This window comes from Monoraphidium neglectum (assembly GCF_000611645.1).
Source record: "Monoraphidium neglectum strain SAG 48.87 unplaced genomic scaffold scaffold00236, whole genome shotgun sequence".
Taxonomy (NCBI): Eukaryota; Viridiplantae; Chlorophyta; class Chlorophyceae; order Sphaeropleales; family Selenastraceae; genus Monoraphidium; species Monoraphidium neglectum.
Window position 1 is genome coordinate 4,540 of NW_014013392.1, and position 16,187 is coordinate 20,726.

At 64.3% G+C, this 16,187-nt stretch overlaps 4 protein-coding genes across 4 annotated transcripts in view; 2 read left to right on the plus strand and 2 right to left on the minus strand.

Moving 5' to 3' along the window:
* Window positions 1-2,412: 2,412 nt before the first annotated feature.
* Window positions 2,413-6,632, plus strand: MNEG_2161 (Kinesin-1; the record flags this gene model as incomplete). Its single annotated transcript, XM_014049358.1, has 12 exons — window positions 2,413-2,842; window positions 3,034-3,137; window positions 3,346-3,492; window positions 3,707-3,817; window positions 4,001-4,117; window positions 4,365-4,526; window positions 4,706-4,801; window positions 5,033-5,317; window positions 5,455-5,631; window positions 5,886-6,008; window positions 6,180-6,326; window positions 6,501-6,632. The coding sequence occupies 12 exons, from the start codon at window positions 2,413-2,415 to the stop codon at window positions 6,630-6,632; spliced, it is 2,031 nt and encodes a 676-aa protein (XP_013904812.1).
* Window positions 6,633-6,718: 86 nt separating this feature from the next.
* Window positions 6,719-8,743, plus strand: MNEG_2162 (Kinesin-2; the record flags this gene model as incomplete). The annotated part of the gene is made up of 5 exons (XM_014049359.1): window positions 6,719-6,963; window positions 7,156-7,464; window positions 7,774-7,939; window positions 8,273-8,500; window positions 8,579-8,743. 5 exons carry the CDS (start codon window positions 6,719-6,721, stop codon window positions 8,741-8,743), a joined length of 1,113 nt encoding a protein of 370 aa, XP_013904813.1.
* Window positions 8,744-10,122: 1,379 nt separating this feature from the next.
* Window positions 10,123-14,985, minus strand: MNEG_2163 (aurora kinase, other; the record flags this gene model as incomplete). Its single annotated transcript, XM_014049360.1, has 10 exons — window positions 10,123-11,029; window positions 11,304-11,393; window positions 11,647-11,714; window positions 11,979-12,134; window positions 12,477-12,566; window positions 12,906-13,016; window positions 13,377-13,519; window positions 13,761-13,897; window positions 14,386-14,622; window positions 14,840-14,985. 10 exons carry the CDS (start codon window positions 14,983-14,985, stop codon window positions 10,123-10,125), a joined length of 2,085 nt encoding a protein of 694 aa, XP_013904814.1.
* Window positions 14,986-15,928: 943 nt separating this feature from the next.
* The window catches only part of MNEG_2164 (hypothetical protein), a gene marked incomplete at both ends in the record, with an annotated part of 4,170 nt that continues 3,911 nt past the window's right edge, over window positions 15,929-16,187 (minus strand). Inside the window, one exon of the mRNA XM_014049361.1 lies at window positions 15,929-16,138. Within this exon, the coding sequence (XP_013904815.1) occupies window positions 15,929-16,138 (210 nt within the window). The remainder of the gene's footprint in view (window positions 16,139-16,187) is intronic.

The following is a 16,187-nucleotide window of genomic DNA, read 5'->3' on the forward strand; positions in this document are numbered from 1 at the left end:
AATTGACATGCTGATACCAAGACACGCATGCAGCGCATGCAGTCAAGGCATACACGCCCCGACGCCGTGGCAGCGTACGCACAGTCTCGGGGATCTCCGGGCAATGCCGGTGAGTAGCGCAGCGAAGTTCGCAGGTGATGCCGACATGCGCCGCCCACATGAAGCCTCACCCTGCCATTTGATAGATGGAGAACCCAGCGGCGGCCAGTACCACTGCCCATGCGGCAGCTGAGATCACCGCGTCCGCTCCTCCACTTGCTGCCTGCTGCCCCTCGTCTGCGAGGTCCCACATGCTGCTGATGATGGTATGGCTGCTGATGCAGCTGGCCGCCGCAGCTGCATGATGCTCTAGCAAAGCACTGCACCTCAGAGCGGGCGCAAGCCGCCTCCCTGGGCTACCAACAGGAGTGCGGCGGGTTGGGTGCACAAAAGCAGCGCAGTCGCCACTTTGGCGCTGCAGTTGCCAAACCCGCATGTGCGGCTGTGACGAAATGACTGCAATTATGATGTGCGAGCCACCCCTCTGGGATGGTCTGACGGAGGGGCGCGAAGCCCACTTGGCACTGAACACTGAGATCGTTCGGAAGATGGCTTGATTTCAAAGGTGATGGAGAAATGTTGCATGCTGTTGCATTCGGAACAAACTCGAACTGCCGCAGCACTTGTCACCACGTGTCACTACTGTACTCGACTAAAGCAGTCAGGTGCGCGGCCGCAACCACGCCACCACCAGGCCTTGCCCTTCAGTCCTGCGAGAATGCGCATCATTCCAAGCAAGTCAGCCATGGCCCACAGGGCACAGGTTGATGGGGGTGCACCTGTGGTCCGCCGACTTTTTGGACCCTCAATTGGCTGCGCATTCAACAGCAGGTGAACAGCTGGTGAGATCAGTCAAAATGGGTGCCGGGGTAGAGCCCCCCGCCCCCTGGTGCCCTGCCCTCTGATCCCACTCTTAAAACCGTTGCAGCAAACGAGGTGTGTGTTGCGGGATAAGGAAGGAGGATCAAGTATTGCAAAGCAAAAGCCACAGGCACGCCCTGCCTTTCCGGGAGAAATGGTAAATCAACGTGCCAGCACCAAAGCCTCGCGACGGAAGTGCATGCCCAGCAAATTCTGGGTGACACCTTCAATTTGGAGAGATGGAGTAACTGGCTGAGGCTGCGTGCTGGCGAGCAAGCCAGGAGGGATGCTGAAAACATGGGCGTGTGACTGGTTGGAGCTTGTGCCAGGGAGAAGGCCAGCTACAAGTGGCTAGTGAGGCCAATCGATGCTGTTGGCAGTCACAGCATTTGAGGCCCACTGATGGTGCGTGCGCAACACTGTGTGTCACCCAGGACGTACAATGCGCCAGGGCACGTGTGAAGCGGCAGGCCCCTTGTTCCACCCCAGGGTGGCTGCACTAGCCAGCATGCGCCGTACGGTATGTGAGACGGCGGCGGCGGCCAGGTATGTGAGACGGCGGCCAGCTTTGACCTCCCTCATGTTGGACGGAAGGTGTGCCCAGCTCAATTGACCATGCGGTCAGGTTGAGGTGATATGGCGGAGCCAGGGCCAAAATCGGGCGCGGCGAAGCAAGGTTGACTGTGCGTGCGCCGCTGCAGCTTGAATGTCACTGGTCCTGGGTGACCTTGGCCTTTTGGGCCCTCTTCCCTGCGGACAATTGCTATCATATACAGTCGTACTGCCTCATCGATCAGTTCGACGGACTCGTGCAATGCCCTGTTGACATGGCGAGCTGACGCACCGACAACGCCAGCCATGGAGCAGGCCGGCCGGAAGCGCTCTGCACTCCAGCCCATTTCGAGTAACCTGCATAGTCTGTCGGATCACCCGTCCAAACGCCAGGCCAGCCTCGCGAAGGCCGGACAGAGCATCGATGCGGAGAAACCAGCGTCCAGGGCAGCGGCAGATGCCAGCAAGCGCACGACTAGGCGATCCATTCCCACGTCGCAGCCAGCCAATCCGCCGGATCATGGCGGGGTAACAACTGCACGCGGCGCCACCGCCAAGGGCACGGGCAGCATCCTCAACGGGGCGACCAGCATACCATTGGGGCTCTCCCAGGGCCAGCGTCCGACAACACGACGCACGTCATTGCTCACAGTACAGCAGCACCAAGCGGGCACGGGGGCGGCGGCGTCTGCAGCGCACCCCAGCGCCGCCACGCGCGGAAGCGTGCCTGGTGGCCTGCCGCCCGCGCCCTTGCCGCGGCACCAGCAGCAGCCCTCCGAGACGCCAGCCCGCACGACCCGCGCCGCTGCCGCCGCGCTGCAGCGCACTCTCGCCGGCGCCGAGGGCGTGGGCGTGGCTGCGGCGTCGCCGCCGCCGGCCCCAACGCCCTCGTCCCCTCTCCATGTGCCTGTGAGCTACGCCAAGCGCCGCCTGTCGGCTGCGCGCAGGCCGCAGCAGGGCATGGACAGGCTCCAAACAGAGTATGACGCGCTCCAGCAAAAGCTGGCGCTCCTGAAGCGCGACTCGCTGCGCGGCGGCGTTTCAGCAGCAGCCGCACCGGCGCCACCGGCCGCAGCCGCCGCCGCGGCCGGCCCGCCCGCACGGCTGGCATGCGGCGGCACGGACGAGGCGCAGCCGCACGGCGCCGCAGAGGCCAAGGCTACGAGCGTGAGCGAGGGCGGCGCACAGGCGCAGCAATCGGATGCGGCAGCGGCGCTGGCGGCAATCCGCTTCGGCGGCAGGCACGACGGGAGCGCGCTGTGCGCGGCGGCGGCGGAGGCGTTTGATGCTGACGAGGATTTTGTGAGGATGTGCGAGCAGGCGGTGGGCGCGCAGCTCAGGAAGACCAGGGAGGGGGCCACGTCGCAGTCGCGGATGCTGGAGCTGGCTGGTGAGGCGGCGCGCGGCTGGCGAGGGGCCGTTGGTCGCGGGCGCGGCGCAGCAGCCACTGCGCCGTGGTCTTTGCAAGCGGTGGCGCCCGAGCGAGCGGCTGTTGTGGGCGGGGGGCAGGGGGACGGCTTGAAATCTCAGCCGGGCTTGACGTTTCCCGCCCGCCTGCGACCGCGTGCGGACTGTCTGCAGGCATGGTGAAGCTGCTGCGGCGCTGCCTGCGCGAGGCGCTGACCAAGACGTCGCAGCTGGTGGAGGAGGGCGTGCGGCTGGAGAGGGAGGTGCTGGACGCGCAGGTGGGTAGTCGGGGATCTGGGTGAACAAGTCGAGTGGGGACATATGTACATGTATATAAACATGTATATAATTATACTTGTCCACATTCAACATACATACCACGCCACGAGCACATGCATATGCGTGCGCGCGCACACACACAAACACACGCATGCACACACACATTCACACACACACACACACATTGGCATGCCTGTATTTTCCCAGGCATCCGACGCGCGCGTCAGCGGCCCGGCCCAGCGGCGCCTCGAGGCCGATGCGGCGGTGGCGCGCAAGGAGGCGGCGCAATCAGAGGCCCGCTATAAAACGGAGCGGGCCCAGTGGATGGCGGAGGTCGACATGGGCAAAATGGAGGTGAGATTTTTGGGGACACCGGCACAAACCCTGACCGCTTGCTTTAGCACGCCCAGCCAAAAAGGATGGATTGCTGCAGGCTGCGGCGCTGCGCGCCCAACTCTCTCGCCGCATCTCCGTGTCCGTCGGTCTGCCTGCACCGCGCCCCCCTGCTTTTCCACTGCACCCGGCATGACCTGCGACTGCAATGAATAATACAATCAATGAACGCCAGGTGGCGCGGCTGAACCGCGAGGTGGAGGCGCTGGAGGAGCAGCGCGCGCGCGCGAGGGACGACGCCCAGCGCGCTGACGAGGCGCGCATCCAGCTGCAGGCGGAGGTCAAGGTGCGCCCCGCCTGGAGAGCGAAGGGGCCACCGGGGCCAGTTGCCGCCTCGGAGCAGGCCCGTTGTGCGGGCTGGGCGAGTGCTGCGCATTGGGTAGCGGCTGGCGCTGCGCCGCGTGGCTCGAGTACAGCTTCTGCTATTCGATCCATCTCCTGGAATTGGTCATGTCCGGCGGCCCCACAGGAGCTGCGGAAGTCGGGGGATCAACGCGTGAGGGACGTCCAGATGACTCAGGGCGAGGCGACGCGCGCGCTGCAGGAGGAGCGCGCAGCGTTTGAGAAGGCGCAGGAGGAGCTGCGGGTGAGTGAGGGGCGGGAGGCTGGGAGTCAAAGGAGTGATTGCAACGGCTGTGTAGGGTCTGCTGCAATCTGATACACTTGTGCGAGCGCTGCTGGCCAGGGGGCTGTTCCAGAGGCGGAGGGAGATGGGGCAGGGGGGGAGGGTTGTCGCAACTAGCGCAAAAGTTGACGTGGGCGCGATGCTGCGGTGCCGTGTCTGTTGCACGGCCACAACGCCCGCCTCCCCGCCGCTGGCTGTCCGGTGGCAGGAGCGCGTGCGGGCGCTGTCTGAAGACCTGTCCGCGTCCCAGAAGCAGGCCGCCGGCCTGCAGGGCCAGCTGGCCGTGCTGCAGGCGTCTCAGAACAGCCTGCAGGCCAGCCTGGAGGGCAAGCAGACCGCCGAGGCCGCCCTGGGGGTGCAGCTGGCCCAGGTGGGCCGCGTACCGCCCCTGCGTTGTGCTGGAGGGACATTTTGCTGAAGTGAAGCGATGCGTCTCAACAAGACGAGCACACGCGCCACCTCGAGCAGCGCGCCAACCCTGGTTGGCACCAGAGCATTCATCGGTGGCGTGTCGCCCGCGCGCGTGTTGGTGCGCCGCACCCCTCACAGGCCCAGGGCCGGGTGGCCGAGCTGCGCTCTCAGCTGGGCGCGACACAGGGGGATCGCGCCGCGCTGCAGCACGAGCTCAGGGCCGCGCGCGACCAGGTGTGGCAGCGGACAGGGAGCTGCGACAGGGAGCTGCGGCGGGCCGTTTGCTGCGTCAGCTGCCACGCTGCCTGTGCGCCACAAAGCACGTCGTAGGTTCATGGGGTTTATGCTCCATGTTTGCTTGGCGCACCGCTCGTTTCAATTGCATGTGTTGGGGCCGTGTTCACGTGCTCGCCCGTTGTACTTGCCTTCCTGATGTATTTGCCTGTCTCACACTCTCAAAACCAGGTGATGCTGCTCGAGGGCGACGTGCGCCTGAAGGGCACCCGCCTGGAAGCTGCCGAGCAGTCGCTCGCCGCGGACAGGGCGCGCCACGCCGAGGAGGCCGGCAGCCTGCAGGAGCAGCTGCGGTCCGAGCAGTCCGGCCGCGCCGCCGCGCAGTCCGACGCGCTCGCCGCGCGCGCCGAGGCCGGGGAGGCAGCGGCCGCGCGGGGCGCGGCGAAAGCGGCGCTGCGGCAGCTGCAGCAGCAGCACGCCGCGCTGCAGGCGGAGCACGCAAATCTCAAGCACCAGGTGATCAGGGCTGGTAGGCCAAAGGGGGATCAGAGGGCACATGCCGGCAGTGGCAGGAGCCGCCTGCTGTCCTGACAGGGTTGCCATCTAGGTGTACTTTGTCTTGAATTCTCCGACCTGCCACGAACCGATCACAGGCGCGCGCGGCCGAGGACGAAGGGGCCGCGGCGCGCGAGGCGAACGAGGCGCTGCAGGCGCGGGCGGCGGCGGCAGAGGAGGGGCGCGCCAAGTCGGAGGCGGCGGCGGAGGCAGCGGCCAGCCGGCTGGCGCACCTGGAAGGCGAGCTTGCTGCCCTGCAGGAGGTGATGGGCGAGGTGAGGATGCCTGTTTGCGTGTATGTGACAGTACTTTGGTTCATGCATGTGTGTATATGCACGAATGTGCATGTGCATGTGCGCGTGTGTCTGTTGTTTGCATGAACGTGTGTGCGGTGCTTGCAAGCAAAGGGGGTGTGTCTATCATGCGCTGGCGGATAGCAGTCGCAGGCTAGATGGATTCAGCACCGCAGGGCTCCATCTGCTGGCGCCACGCTCATGCCACCGCCGCCGCCCCCGCCCCCGCACCTCAGGGGAAGCAGCGGGACATCGTCGGCCGCCTGCTGTCGCGGGTCGGCGCGCTGCAGTGCGCCGTCACCACCGCCGAGGCGACGCGGCGGCAGCTGCACAACCAATTGGTGGAGCTGCGCGGCAACGTGAGCCAACCCTCAACCCCGACTTTGCATGCCCACCTTGCTTTCAAAACCGAGATATTCTGCCCAGCCCTGCCTGCGTAACATTCTCGGCCGATGCCAAGCGCAGAAGCAATGGCCTAAAACCACTCTGTCAGCTCCTCACGCCTTTCCACTGCGCTATGGCCGCCGCAGATCCGTGTGTTCTGCCGCGTGCGGCCGCACCCCCAGAGCGCCGTGCGCTGCCTGCAGGGCGGCACCGCGCTGTCCTTGGCCGTCGACGGCAAGGAGCACCCCTTTGGCTTCGACAGGGTTTTCGGGCCGCAGGCCACGCAGGCGCAGGTGCGGGCAGGCAGCTGCTTCCGTCGAAATTAGGCGCGGAAAGGGCTGTGCCGCTCGCGGAGGCCGTCTGGGCGATGCCAAACGCCACAACCCAGCTGCCCTGTTTTGGCTGGATCATACGTGATTGAATCCATCTGCTTGCTCTGCTTGAAACGATTCAAACCACTCGCCCAGGTCTTTGGCGAGGTGTCTGAGCTGGTGCAGAGCGCGCTGGACGGCTACCACGTCTGCCTCTTCAGCTACGGCCAGACCGGCGCCGGCAAGACGTACACCATGCAGGCGAGGCGGCGAGCCACACCTGATTAGGGGCGCCCGCGTTGGCCGTCGGGTCTTACTTGCAATCGGCGTCATCGTACAGGGACTGGGGCCCCATGCTTTGGCCCCCCACTCACATGCAACCCCACATCAGCAAAAAATCGCCCCCAGAAGCGCGCGGCCGCGCGCACGCCCTGCGGCTCACAACCCACCCGTCCGGCGCCACGCCCCGCACCCTCCAGGGCGCCCCAACCAGCCAGGGCGCGGGCGTGATCCCCCGCGCAGTGGAGCTGATCCTGGGGCGCGTGGAGGCGCTGGCGGCGCAGGAGTGGGAGTACCGGCTGGAGGCGTCCTTCATAGAGGTCTACAATAACACGCTCAGGTGTGGCCCCGCCTGGCCGCCAGAATGTGGGTGCCTTGTGGCGTCGAGCGGGCTGCCTGCCCCTCGGATGCGGCAGAGGGGGGCTCGGCAATGCTCTTGGGTGAGCGGTTCCGATGCAATGTTGTTCCAATGCAATCTGTCTGATACAATGCAGCGACACTGTCACCACAATCCATACACATGCGCCTGCAGGGATCTGCTCGCAGACGGCGCGGCGCGCAGCGCCGAGGCCGGCCGCATACCCGACGCCAACGCGATAAAGCACGACCCCGCCGGCGGCCACACCACCGTCGCCGGCGCCAGCCGCGTGCCCGTATCGGGCGCCGCGCACGCGGCCGAGCTCGTGCGGCGCGCGGGGGAGGCGCGCGCGAGCGCGGAAACGGCCATGAACTCTGTGAGCAGCAGGAGCCACTGCGTGTTCATGCTGTACATTACGGGCGTCCACGCGGCGAGCAACACGCGTCTGAGCGGCTGCCTGTGCCTGGTGGACCTGGCCGGCAGGTGAGGGGGCGGGCGGCTGGGGGCGGCGTGGGGCGTGTGACTGATAAATTATACGTGCCTGCTGCAACGCTGTGTACATCACACACGTGCACACATATAACCTCGACGCACGCATGCACAAGCACATGTCCGAGAGCGCCTGCACACATGCACACATATACAAACACACTCACATGCGCGCATGCATGTGCACACGCGCGCACACACACACACACACACACACTCACACACACACATATACACACATACACACACGCACACACGCACGCCCGCACGCACACCCTCTCATTCGCACTTCTCATCCCTCAGCGAGAGGCTGGACCGCTCCCTGGCGGAGCAGCAGCGCAAGAAGGAGGCCTGCAGCATCAACCAGTCCCTCAGCGCCCTGGGGGACGTCTTCGCGGCCCTCTCGTCCAAGAGCGCACATGTGCCCTACCGCAACTCAAAGCTCACCTACCTCCTGCAGGCGCGTGCGGTTACATTAAATGCATCATACTGTGTGTATGTGTGGGTGTGTTTGTGTGTGTTTGTGTGTGACTGCGGCTGTATGTGTGTGTGTGTGTGTGCGCGCGCGTGTGTTTCTCAAAGGGGTGTGTTGCGAGCAACGGTGCTAGCAACGCGCACTTGCAGCGGCAGGTCCTGTCGTCCAGCCTGGCTCTTGGTGCTCGGGGCAGCACACGCGGCGGCACCATTCCTGCTTGCCTGGGTGCCGCAGCGGCAGCATGCGCCACCCTCACCTCCCTTGGTGGCCCACACCTTCCCAACCTGGCCGCCCTGCACGCCTTGGGCACACACCCCGATCTTCCAGCCCTGCCTGGGCGGGAATGGCAAGACCCTGATGTTTGTCAACGTCAACCCGGAGCCCGCCTCTGCCGGCGAGAGCCTCTGCTCCCTCAAGTTCGCCGCTAAGGTCAACGGCTGCGAGACCGGGGCGCGGGGCGGCGCGCGTCGCAACGTGGGGGTCGCGGGCGGCGGCGGCGCGGGCGGCAGCGGCGGCGGCGGCGCGGGCGGCAGCGGCGGCGGGGCGGCACCCTTGGTGAGAAAGGGGTGGGGGCCTGGCCGCAGCGCTGGCGGGGGCCCAATGTGATGGGGCGCCTGCCACATGATGTCGCAGCTGCACTTTGATTGGCTTGTCGCATGGCCGGCGCCCATGCTGCTACTGCTGCTGCTGCTGCTGCTGCTGCTGCTGCTGCTGCTGCTGCTGCTGCTGCTGCTGCTGCTGCTGCTGCTGCTGCTGCTGCTGCTGCTGCTGCTGCTGAAGCATTCACCCGCGGCATAGCGGATAGATGCTTGACTGGCATCGACCGACCCGCCTCCTGCAGGACACGAGCGTGACCACCAGCCAGCCTAGCCTCGCCGGCAAGCGCGGCGCTGGAGCGGCCGGGGGAGGGGCTGCAGACAAGGTGCCGAAGCGGAGCAGGCTGGCGTGATGGCGTGCTGACAGCGCGAGCAGTCCCTCACAGCTGTAGATTTTCTGGATCTGGTCAAAGCTCCCTGGATTTGGTCTGAGGGGTTCCCGCCATGCTTCCTCTTTGTTGTTGCGTACGAGTCCCCCTCGTGAGCGCCATTTGTGGGTCTTTCTACCCCGGCGGCCACGGCCGGCTTTTGCTGTGGCGCGTTGCGGCCAAGCCCCGTTGAACGCCCTGTCTTGCGTCAGTCAGTAGTTGTGGCAGACCTGGTAACGCTGTTCTTGGGTGCTGGGGCTGGGGCGCTCGCTGAAACGACGCAGCACGCATGCGTAACGAGAGGTGCAGAAGACAGCAGGAAAGCGCATGCGAATGTGACAAGGCGTGGTGCTCAAGTTGCTGGCAGCACACCAGGATGAGTCAGCGGCAAGCAGCGCGTGCATCGGTTGCCTGAGGAGGGCTTCTGCAGGATGAGTGGTTCATGGCTTTGCAGCTGCCTCAAGTCTGTGCCACATGGCAGCATGCCATGGCCCACCCCTGCCCTGCTCCTCTCCCATGGCCCACAAGCAAAGTTGAGGAGGGTTACACATTGCCGGTTTCGGCGGATAATGGGACCCTTTGAATGCTTGCTGCATGGCTCGGAAGGAAGCAAGATTATGGTGGGACGGGTGGGAAGTGCAAACTGCGGCTGCGCAAATTTGCATCTGCCTGCGCCGCACCCCAGCCGACCCCCCTCAGAGCGCTGAGTGTGACCGACACTCCAATGATTGTGCCAAATGATGCCAAAGAAATACAAATGGGGGCCTCAGGGGCGCACCCAAGACTCGTTGCAAGATCGCCAAGTGGTGGTGTGGCAAAATCGGCTGCGGCGGTCCGCGCACGTGTCGGACGAATCATCGGCGCTGCGACCCCTGCAGCCTCAAGACCAGATAGCTGGTGTTAGGGGCACACTCGGCGGAAGGTGGATAGACACGTCGCGCGCTGACGACTCCCGCTTTCCAAAGCCTAGGTATCCACCGCCCATTTCCCTCTGTCCAAAGCTGCTTGCTGAGCCTAGGGGCTGCGATGCCAGGGCCCTGCCGCATAGAAGCGTGCAGGTCCGCAGCCACACGGCAGCCAGGTGGTGCGGGCCCAGCCGACCAGCGCAGCCGCGCCCTACTCAAACAAAGGGTGAGGCACCAAAGCGCGCCGGCCAGCCCGACGCCGGCCGCTCGCCCCCACGCCCATGTCAGCGGCGGGAACGTCCACACTGTCACAGCCCCGCCTGGCGCTGGAAGTAGAACTTCATCCGCTCCTTCATGCCGCTCTTGGCCGCGGGCGTGCTGGGGCTGTAGCAGATGCCGTCGCCGCCGCCGCTGCCGCCGGCGAAGAACTCCGGCTCGGGGCTGTCCGCCGGCAGCGCAACCTTGAGGGACGGCCGCAGGGGCGACCCCGGGGACGACGCGTGCGCCCGCGCCGCGGCCGCTGCCGCGGACGCGGACGGCCCTGCGGCGGCGACGTGCGGCGCGGGGCCCGCGCCTGACAGGTGGCTGAGGCGCTTCGCAGCGCTGGGGCTGGGGCCGGCGCCGGGGCTGCCACCGTCGCAGGAGATGGAGGGGCCGAGCATCGCGGCGCGGTCCGAAGCAAAGCGGTTGGCGCCGGAGGAGCCGGGCAGGGGGCTGTGGAGGCCATACTGCATGGCGCTGCCGACGTGGGACGGCACGTGCAATGAAGAGGGTCCCGCCGCTGCTGACACCGAAGCCGCTGCCCCAGGGGACGAGGACGAGGGCGCGCCGACGCCGCCGGTGGCAGCCGGGGAGGCGCGCTCCTTGTGGAGGCCGCCGGCCAGGGCCATGTGCGCGGTGGGCGTGGCTGGGAAGCTGCCCGGCAGCTGCGGCGCGCCGGGCGCCGACACGCTCAGCTTTGGAGGCAGCTTTTTGGGGGCCGCCGCCGCTGCTGCCGCCGCCGCCGGCCCGGCCGCCGACTGGGAGGCGCCCTCCGCATCCCCCGCTTCGGAAGAGCTGGCGACGTTGAAGCTCGACGTGCGCTGACCAAACCTGGGGCCGGGCGCCGCTGCGGAGGGCGCGGCGGCCGGGGGCCCCAGGGGCAGCGCCTGCAGCAGCAGCTCCTTGGAGGGGCGGTGGGTGTCTGCCATGACGCGCTGCATGTTGAGCTGGACCCTGCGCGGCGGTTTGAGGGCGCGGTGAGGGCTTTGTTGGGTGGTGGGTTGCAGGTGGAAAGACATGCAGGGGCCATGCGACGGGGCACTGCGTTCAGGGGATGGGAAGGGCTGTAACCAGTTCCCTGTTGACAGGAATATCAAGCTTTGAGGCCCCGCTGCCAGGCAGGCGCAATAGCAAAAGCAGTGAAAGATTTGGCAAGGATGGCATCCCGCTTGGGTCCTCAAATATTTGAGGCCTTCCTCAACCTGACGGACGAGCTGCTGCGCCTCACCAGGGGTGCTGCAGCAGCTGCGACGCGTTGGGGCGGCTGTCCGGGGCTTTGACCAGCGCGGCACGCACAAAGTCCGCCCACTGAGGCGTCCTGCGGCGGGGCAGGGGTGTGCGTTTGAGGGTGTGAGCGCGAGGAAGAGGGACCACTCACTCTAGCACGCGATGCAGTCACAGGTGCAACCAGCAAATCGACTTGGCCCTACACTTGTCAACTTACCAAGGGCATGGCACTGTGTGCTTTCCCTGCCCCTCGCCCACTCCCTTGTGACATTCTGCCTGCCACTCCAATTCCTGCTGCCACAAATCACCTCCCGTACATGCCCCCGCCCAATTTTGACACCCACTTGCTGGAGGGGAACTTGATGTTGTCGCTGTACATGATCAGGGCGGCGGTTTGGGCCTCATCCTCGACCTTAGCAAAGGATGGAGGCGTTGTTTTGTGCGCGTGTGTGAAGGGGAGGGTAGGGGGTAGGGGGAGGGAATGGACGAGGCGGACAATCAGCGATGAGCAGGGAAACATGAGGAGGTGCAAGGCACAGTGACCGGTACCATCGCCGCGGGTGCCGCCGTGCAGCGGCCCTTCACTTGAGCCGCGGTGCTCCTAGCGGGTCAGTGCACGCCAGCAACAGCACATGCATCAAACCGCTGCTTTGGGGCCGACCGGCGCCCGGCGCACCTCGAACGGCGGCCGGCCCACCACGAGCTCGTAGGCCAGCACCCCGGCCGCCCACACGTCCACCGGGGGGCCGTAGGGCGCCACGCCGCGCGCGGCAAGCATTGACAGGTCGACAGAGCGGCCCTCCTGGAACGGCACCGAGGGGTTCTTCAGGACCTGGGGTTTTCAGGTGGGGGTTTTCATGATGGGATGTGGGAGGATGATGCGTGGGTCGGTGGAAAAGGGCGGATGTGAGGGCGGGCGATGGCGAGCGGGTGGGCCAGCTTGCATGTAGATTGGATGGGTCATTCAAGGGGCTCGACGGATTGTGTCACCTGGGTTCTGAAGTGTTGGGTGAGTCTGGGAACCGGTTCAGGGGTGCCAACGGAGGCCTCAAATAAACCTACCGGAGGCTTGCATCCAGTCTACATGCTGAAAGTACCACGACAGGTAACCTGGCTGCCCCACAGCCCCGCCTCTCAGCTGCTCATCACCTTTGACACCTCAAAGCCCCCCCACCCCCGTCACCTCTGGAGCCATGTAGTCCAGCGTCCCGCTGCGGCTGAAGGGCACCTCCTCATCGTACTTGATGGCCAGGCCAAAGTCTCCCTTGCAAGGGGTGGGTGAAGCAGGGATGTGGTTTTAGAAGAGTGCTGTGAGGGAAACCAAACACGGTGCGGCTGCCACGGCCCTGGGCGGCGGAACGGGCAGCTGCAGCCCAGCTGACATGGTACTGCACTCTGCAGCCTGGAAGAGTCCGCGGTTGCTGGGCGCTGAAATCAAACTGCCTTGATTAGGCTTGCCTGGCGCAGTATGTTTGCCATCCCCGGCCCCTGCGCACAACAATGTTCCAACGCTGCCCCTCCAAAACAAACCAGCTGACCCCGTGGGGCAATCACCCCCTGCCCATCCCTGCTGCTGCCGGTCACCCTCCCCAAAGGCTCCCACCAGCTTGAACTTGCCGAGCCCAGTGAGGAAGATGTTCTCCGGCTTGATGTCGCGGTGCAGCAGCTTCAGGGTGTGCATCTTCTCCAGGATGCGCAGCAGGGGGGCGATCACCTGGGGGAGGGGCGGGGTCGGCCCGCGGTGCGGGGGAGCAGGGGAACGGGTTTGGGAGTGGGTCGCAGTGGGGTAAGGGGTGGGGGTTGTGGCCCCGCGGGGTTGACCTTTTACCAGACACGCGTGCTGGGCTGGTCGTTGGTGCTCACTCCTATGGGCTCTCCTCACCTCAACCATGCAATCATGCGCGCAAACACGCATGCCTAAACAGACATGCGATTATGCATCCATGCACACACGCAAGCACGTGAAGAGACACACAGGTTCACTCACACGCGCGCGCAAACACACAATTATTGGTGCAGACATCGATCTGCACCCGTCTCCCCCAAAAGGCACAGCCTTAACCCCCCCTCGCACCTCCACGCAGACCCACTGCTCCTCCAGGGCGCCCCCATGCATGAGCATCGTCTTGAACAGGTCACCCCCCTCACAGTACTCCATGATCATGTACACACACGCCACGTCCTCAAAGCTTGAGTACAGCTCAGCGACATAGGGGCCTGCGGGTGGCATCGACCATGCGTGCGTGCGTTGCGACGCATGTGCACGAACATGCGCCGTCACCGAGGCCTGCAAACGGTGGGGACTGACTGCAGAGCTTCCCGTACACTCCCCTCTGACCCTCCAGCAGGTCAAGGCGCTTTGCCAGGGGTGGCCACAGCAACATACCATCAGCATGTGCCACCAAGGGCCCTGGCTGACTCGTACGTACGCGGAGCACAATTCGATGCGCCCACTCACCCTTGAGGACGCGCATGCACGAGAGCTCCCGCTGCAGCTTGTGGAAGTGCTTTGGGTGCATCTTCGACTTGTGGTAGGCCTTTATGATCACCTTGCCGCCAGTCTCGACGCACACGCCCTTCAGGACTGTGGAGATGCTGCAAACGAGGGGCGGATGCGAGGGCGGGATGATGGGCTTGGACGAGGAGGCGCAGACGTGTGTGTGTCTGTGTGTGTCTGTGTGTGTCTGCGTGGGCAGTTCGCATGCGTGCATATCTGTACATTTGCGTGTGTACACACACGTGACAGAGAAAGACTGTGTGTATGTGTGTACACACACGCGAGAGAGATCAACTGTGTGTATGTGTACAGTATGTGTATGCAAGCATGTGCAGTTGTGCTTGTGTGTGTCTGTGTGTGTGTGTGCGCGCGAGTGTGTGTGTGTGTGTGTGTGTGAGAGAGAAAGAGAGAGAGTATACAAGCTTTGATCGTGCCGGGCTTGCTTGCACTGCAAAGGCCCGTGTCTGGGACGCTACGCCTTCGCGGGTGTGTGCACAACCCACCGCAGAGTATCCAGTCTCAACCGATGCTGCCCCTCTTGAAGTCATGCCCCCTGGCTGCGCCTGGAAACCCCACAGGCGCTCACCTGCCGCGGTAAAGCTCCACCTTTTGGCTGAACTGGCTGATTGAGTCGTACTTGACACGCGCCTGCGGCGGCACCTGGTATGGCGCGTGATGCGCCTGCGCTGCCTGCTCGGCCGCCTCCACCTGGCGCTTGCGCACTGGCACGTAGCTGAAGGACTTGGCAGACTGCTCGGTGCGGAGAGTGCACGTCGCATCCGGCGCTGCGGTGCCGCTTCCCTGCGCGCTTTCACCGCTACAGCTGTGAATACACGGAATAGAGTTCAGAGGGTTGAAATTTTGGTTGTTAGTGTTGTGCTGGGCGGCCCAAGCTGCTGACAGGCCTGACCATGGCGGATGCCACTCGGGCCGACACCCGGCATGGGCAACAGCAGGGGGAGCGAGCGCATGCGCACACGCGCGCGCAGCGAGCCTCCACGCCGTCCAAGACGCGTCAATAGTAAGGCCTTCAAACGCACCTGCCATCATCTTCCTCCTTTTGACCCTGCTGGCCTCGCAGCTGCGGCAGGGAGTACTCGCTGCGTACTCGCTGCCCCACCTCCAGGGCCTCCATGGACGCCGCATCCTGCAGCTTTTTCTGGAACAGCTCTTTCAGAAACCCCATGCTGACTTTGCGGCCTAGAGCCTAAAACGCGCGAGTTGCGTATGGCGCAGCCTACCACCCTAGGCCAGTCAGCGTATATCACAGAAAATTAGATACATCTGATGACCTGCGCAAGAGCAGATCGATGCGATACTGATCTCACACCGCTTGGAACAGAGGTCAAACAAAAGACGCGCATGTAATCAACAGAGGCTAGTTCCAAAGTTGCGGTGTAGATTGTTGTGAACAGATTTCAACATGAATTGCAAACAGGTGCATGCTTGCACCAGATACTGCAGTCACCTTGCTCGTGGTGTTTAGTGATGCTCTGGTGTTCTTGCACCCAGGTGGCGATATCAGGAACACCTCCGCCCCAAGAACACGCCGCCTTCCCACGCAGAAGCTCTTCTGTGTGGATGCCTTCTGGGTACGATCGATGCAAAGGGCATCAGCTTGCAGCAAGAGACAGTTGCTTATTGAGACTGGGGGTGCGCTACCTGACTTCAGACCGCACACAGAAGGCCGACTGGGAAGGATGTTTAACAGCTTAAAGCCATGTGAAAGGAGACCCTGGAAGGCGACTCGAGTTGGTGTGGGGACAGGTCTGATACACGCACCCAAGCACGAGCTAAATGGCACGCAGGTCAAGGGGTTGACGCACGCGCAAGGTTTCTGTGGGTTGAGCAAGCGCCGTTGCGCTGATCATAAGAAAACAACACTCTGTCTTCGTAGTATCAATAGTACCAACTAATGACAGGCATGTCAGTTTCAAGAAAGAAGTCCTCATGGATACAAAAACAAACCCGTTGCAGGGATGAGCACAGCTGCACGGCTGCGGGAAAACCATGTTTGACACAGAAAGCACGAGAACCACCACCTGCGATGCGCGGCGCAGCGCGAAAGTTGCTCTAGGTCCTGCTTGCTATCACCCCAATCCTGACATCCGCCTCCTTCCGCCGCAGCCTCACGCTTGCGCGCCGTCCTTCGCGCCCGTCGGAGCCTCGTTGCCAAAACCAGCCCTGGGCAGCGCGCCGCCCGCCTCGCCGCCGCCCCCTGCCGTGCCGCCGCCCACCGCTGCCGCCCCGCCGCCGCCTGGCGGGCTCCCAGGCGAGCTGGTGCTCGTAGGGCTGCGGCCCGACAGGCTCTGCGCCAGGGCCGTCACCGCCTGGATCCTCTGGATGTCCTCCAACACAAGGCTCGACGGCACCCGCGCCGCCGGCGGC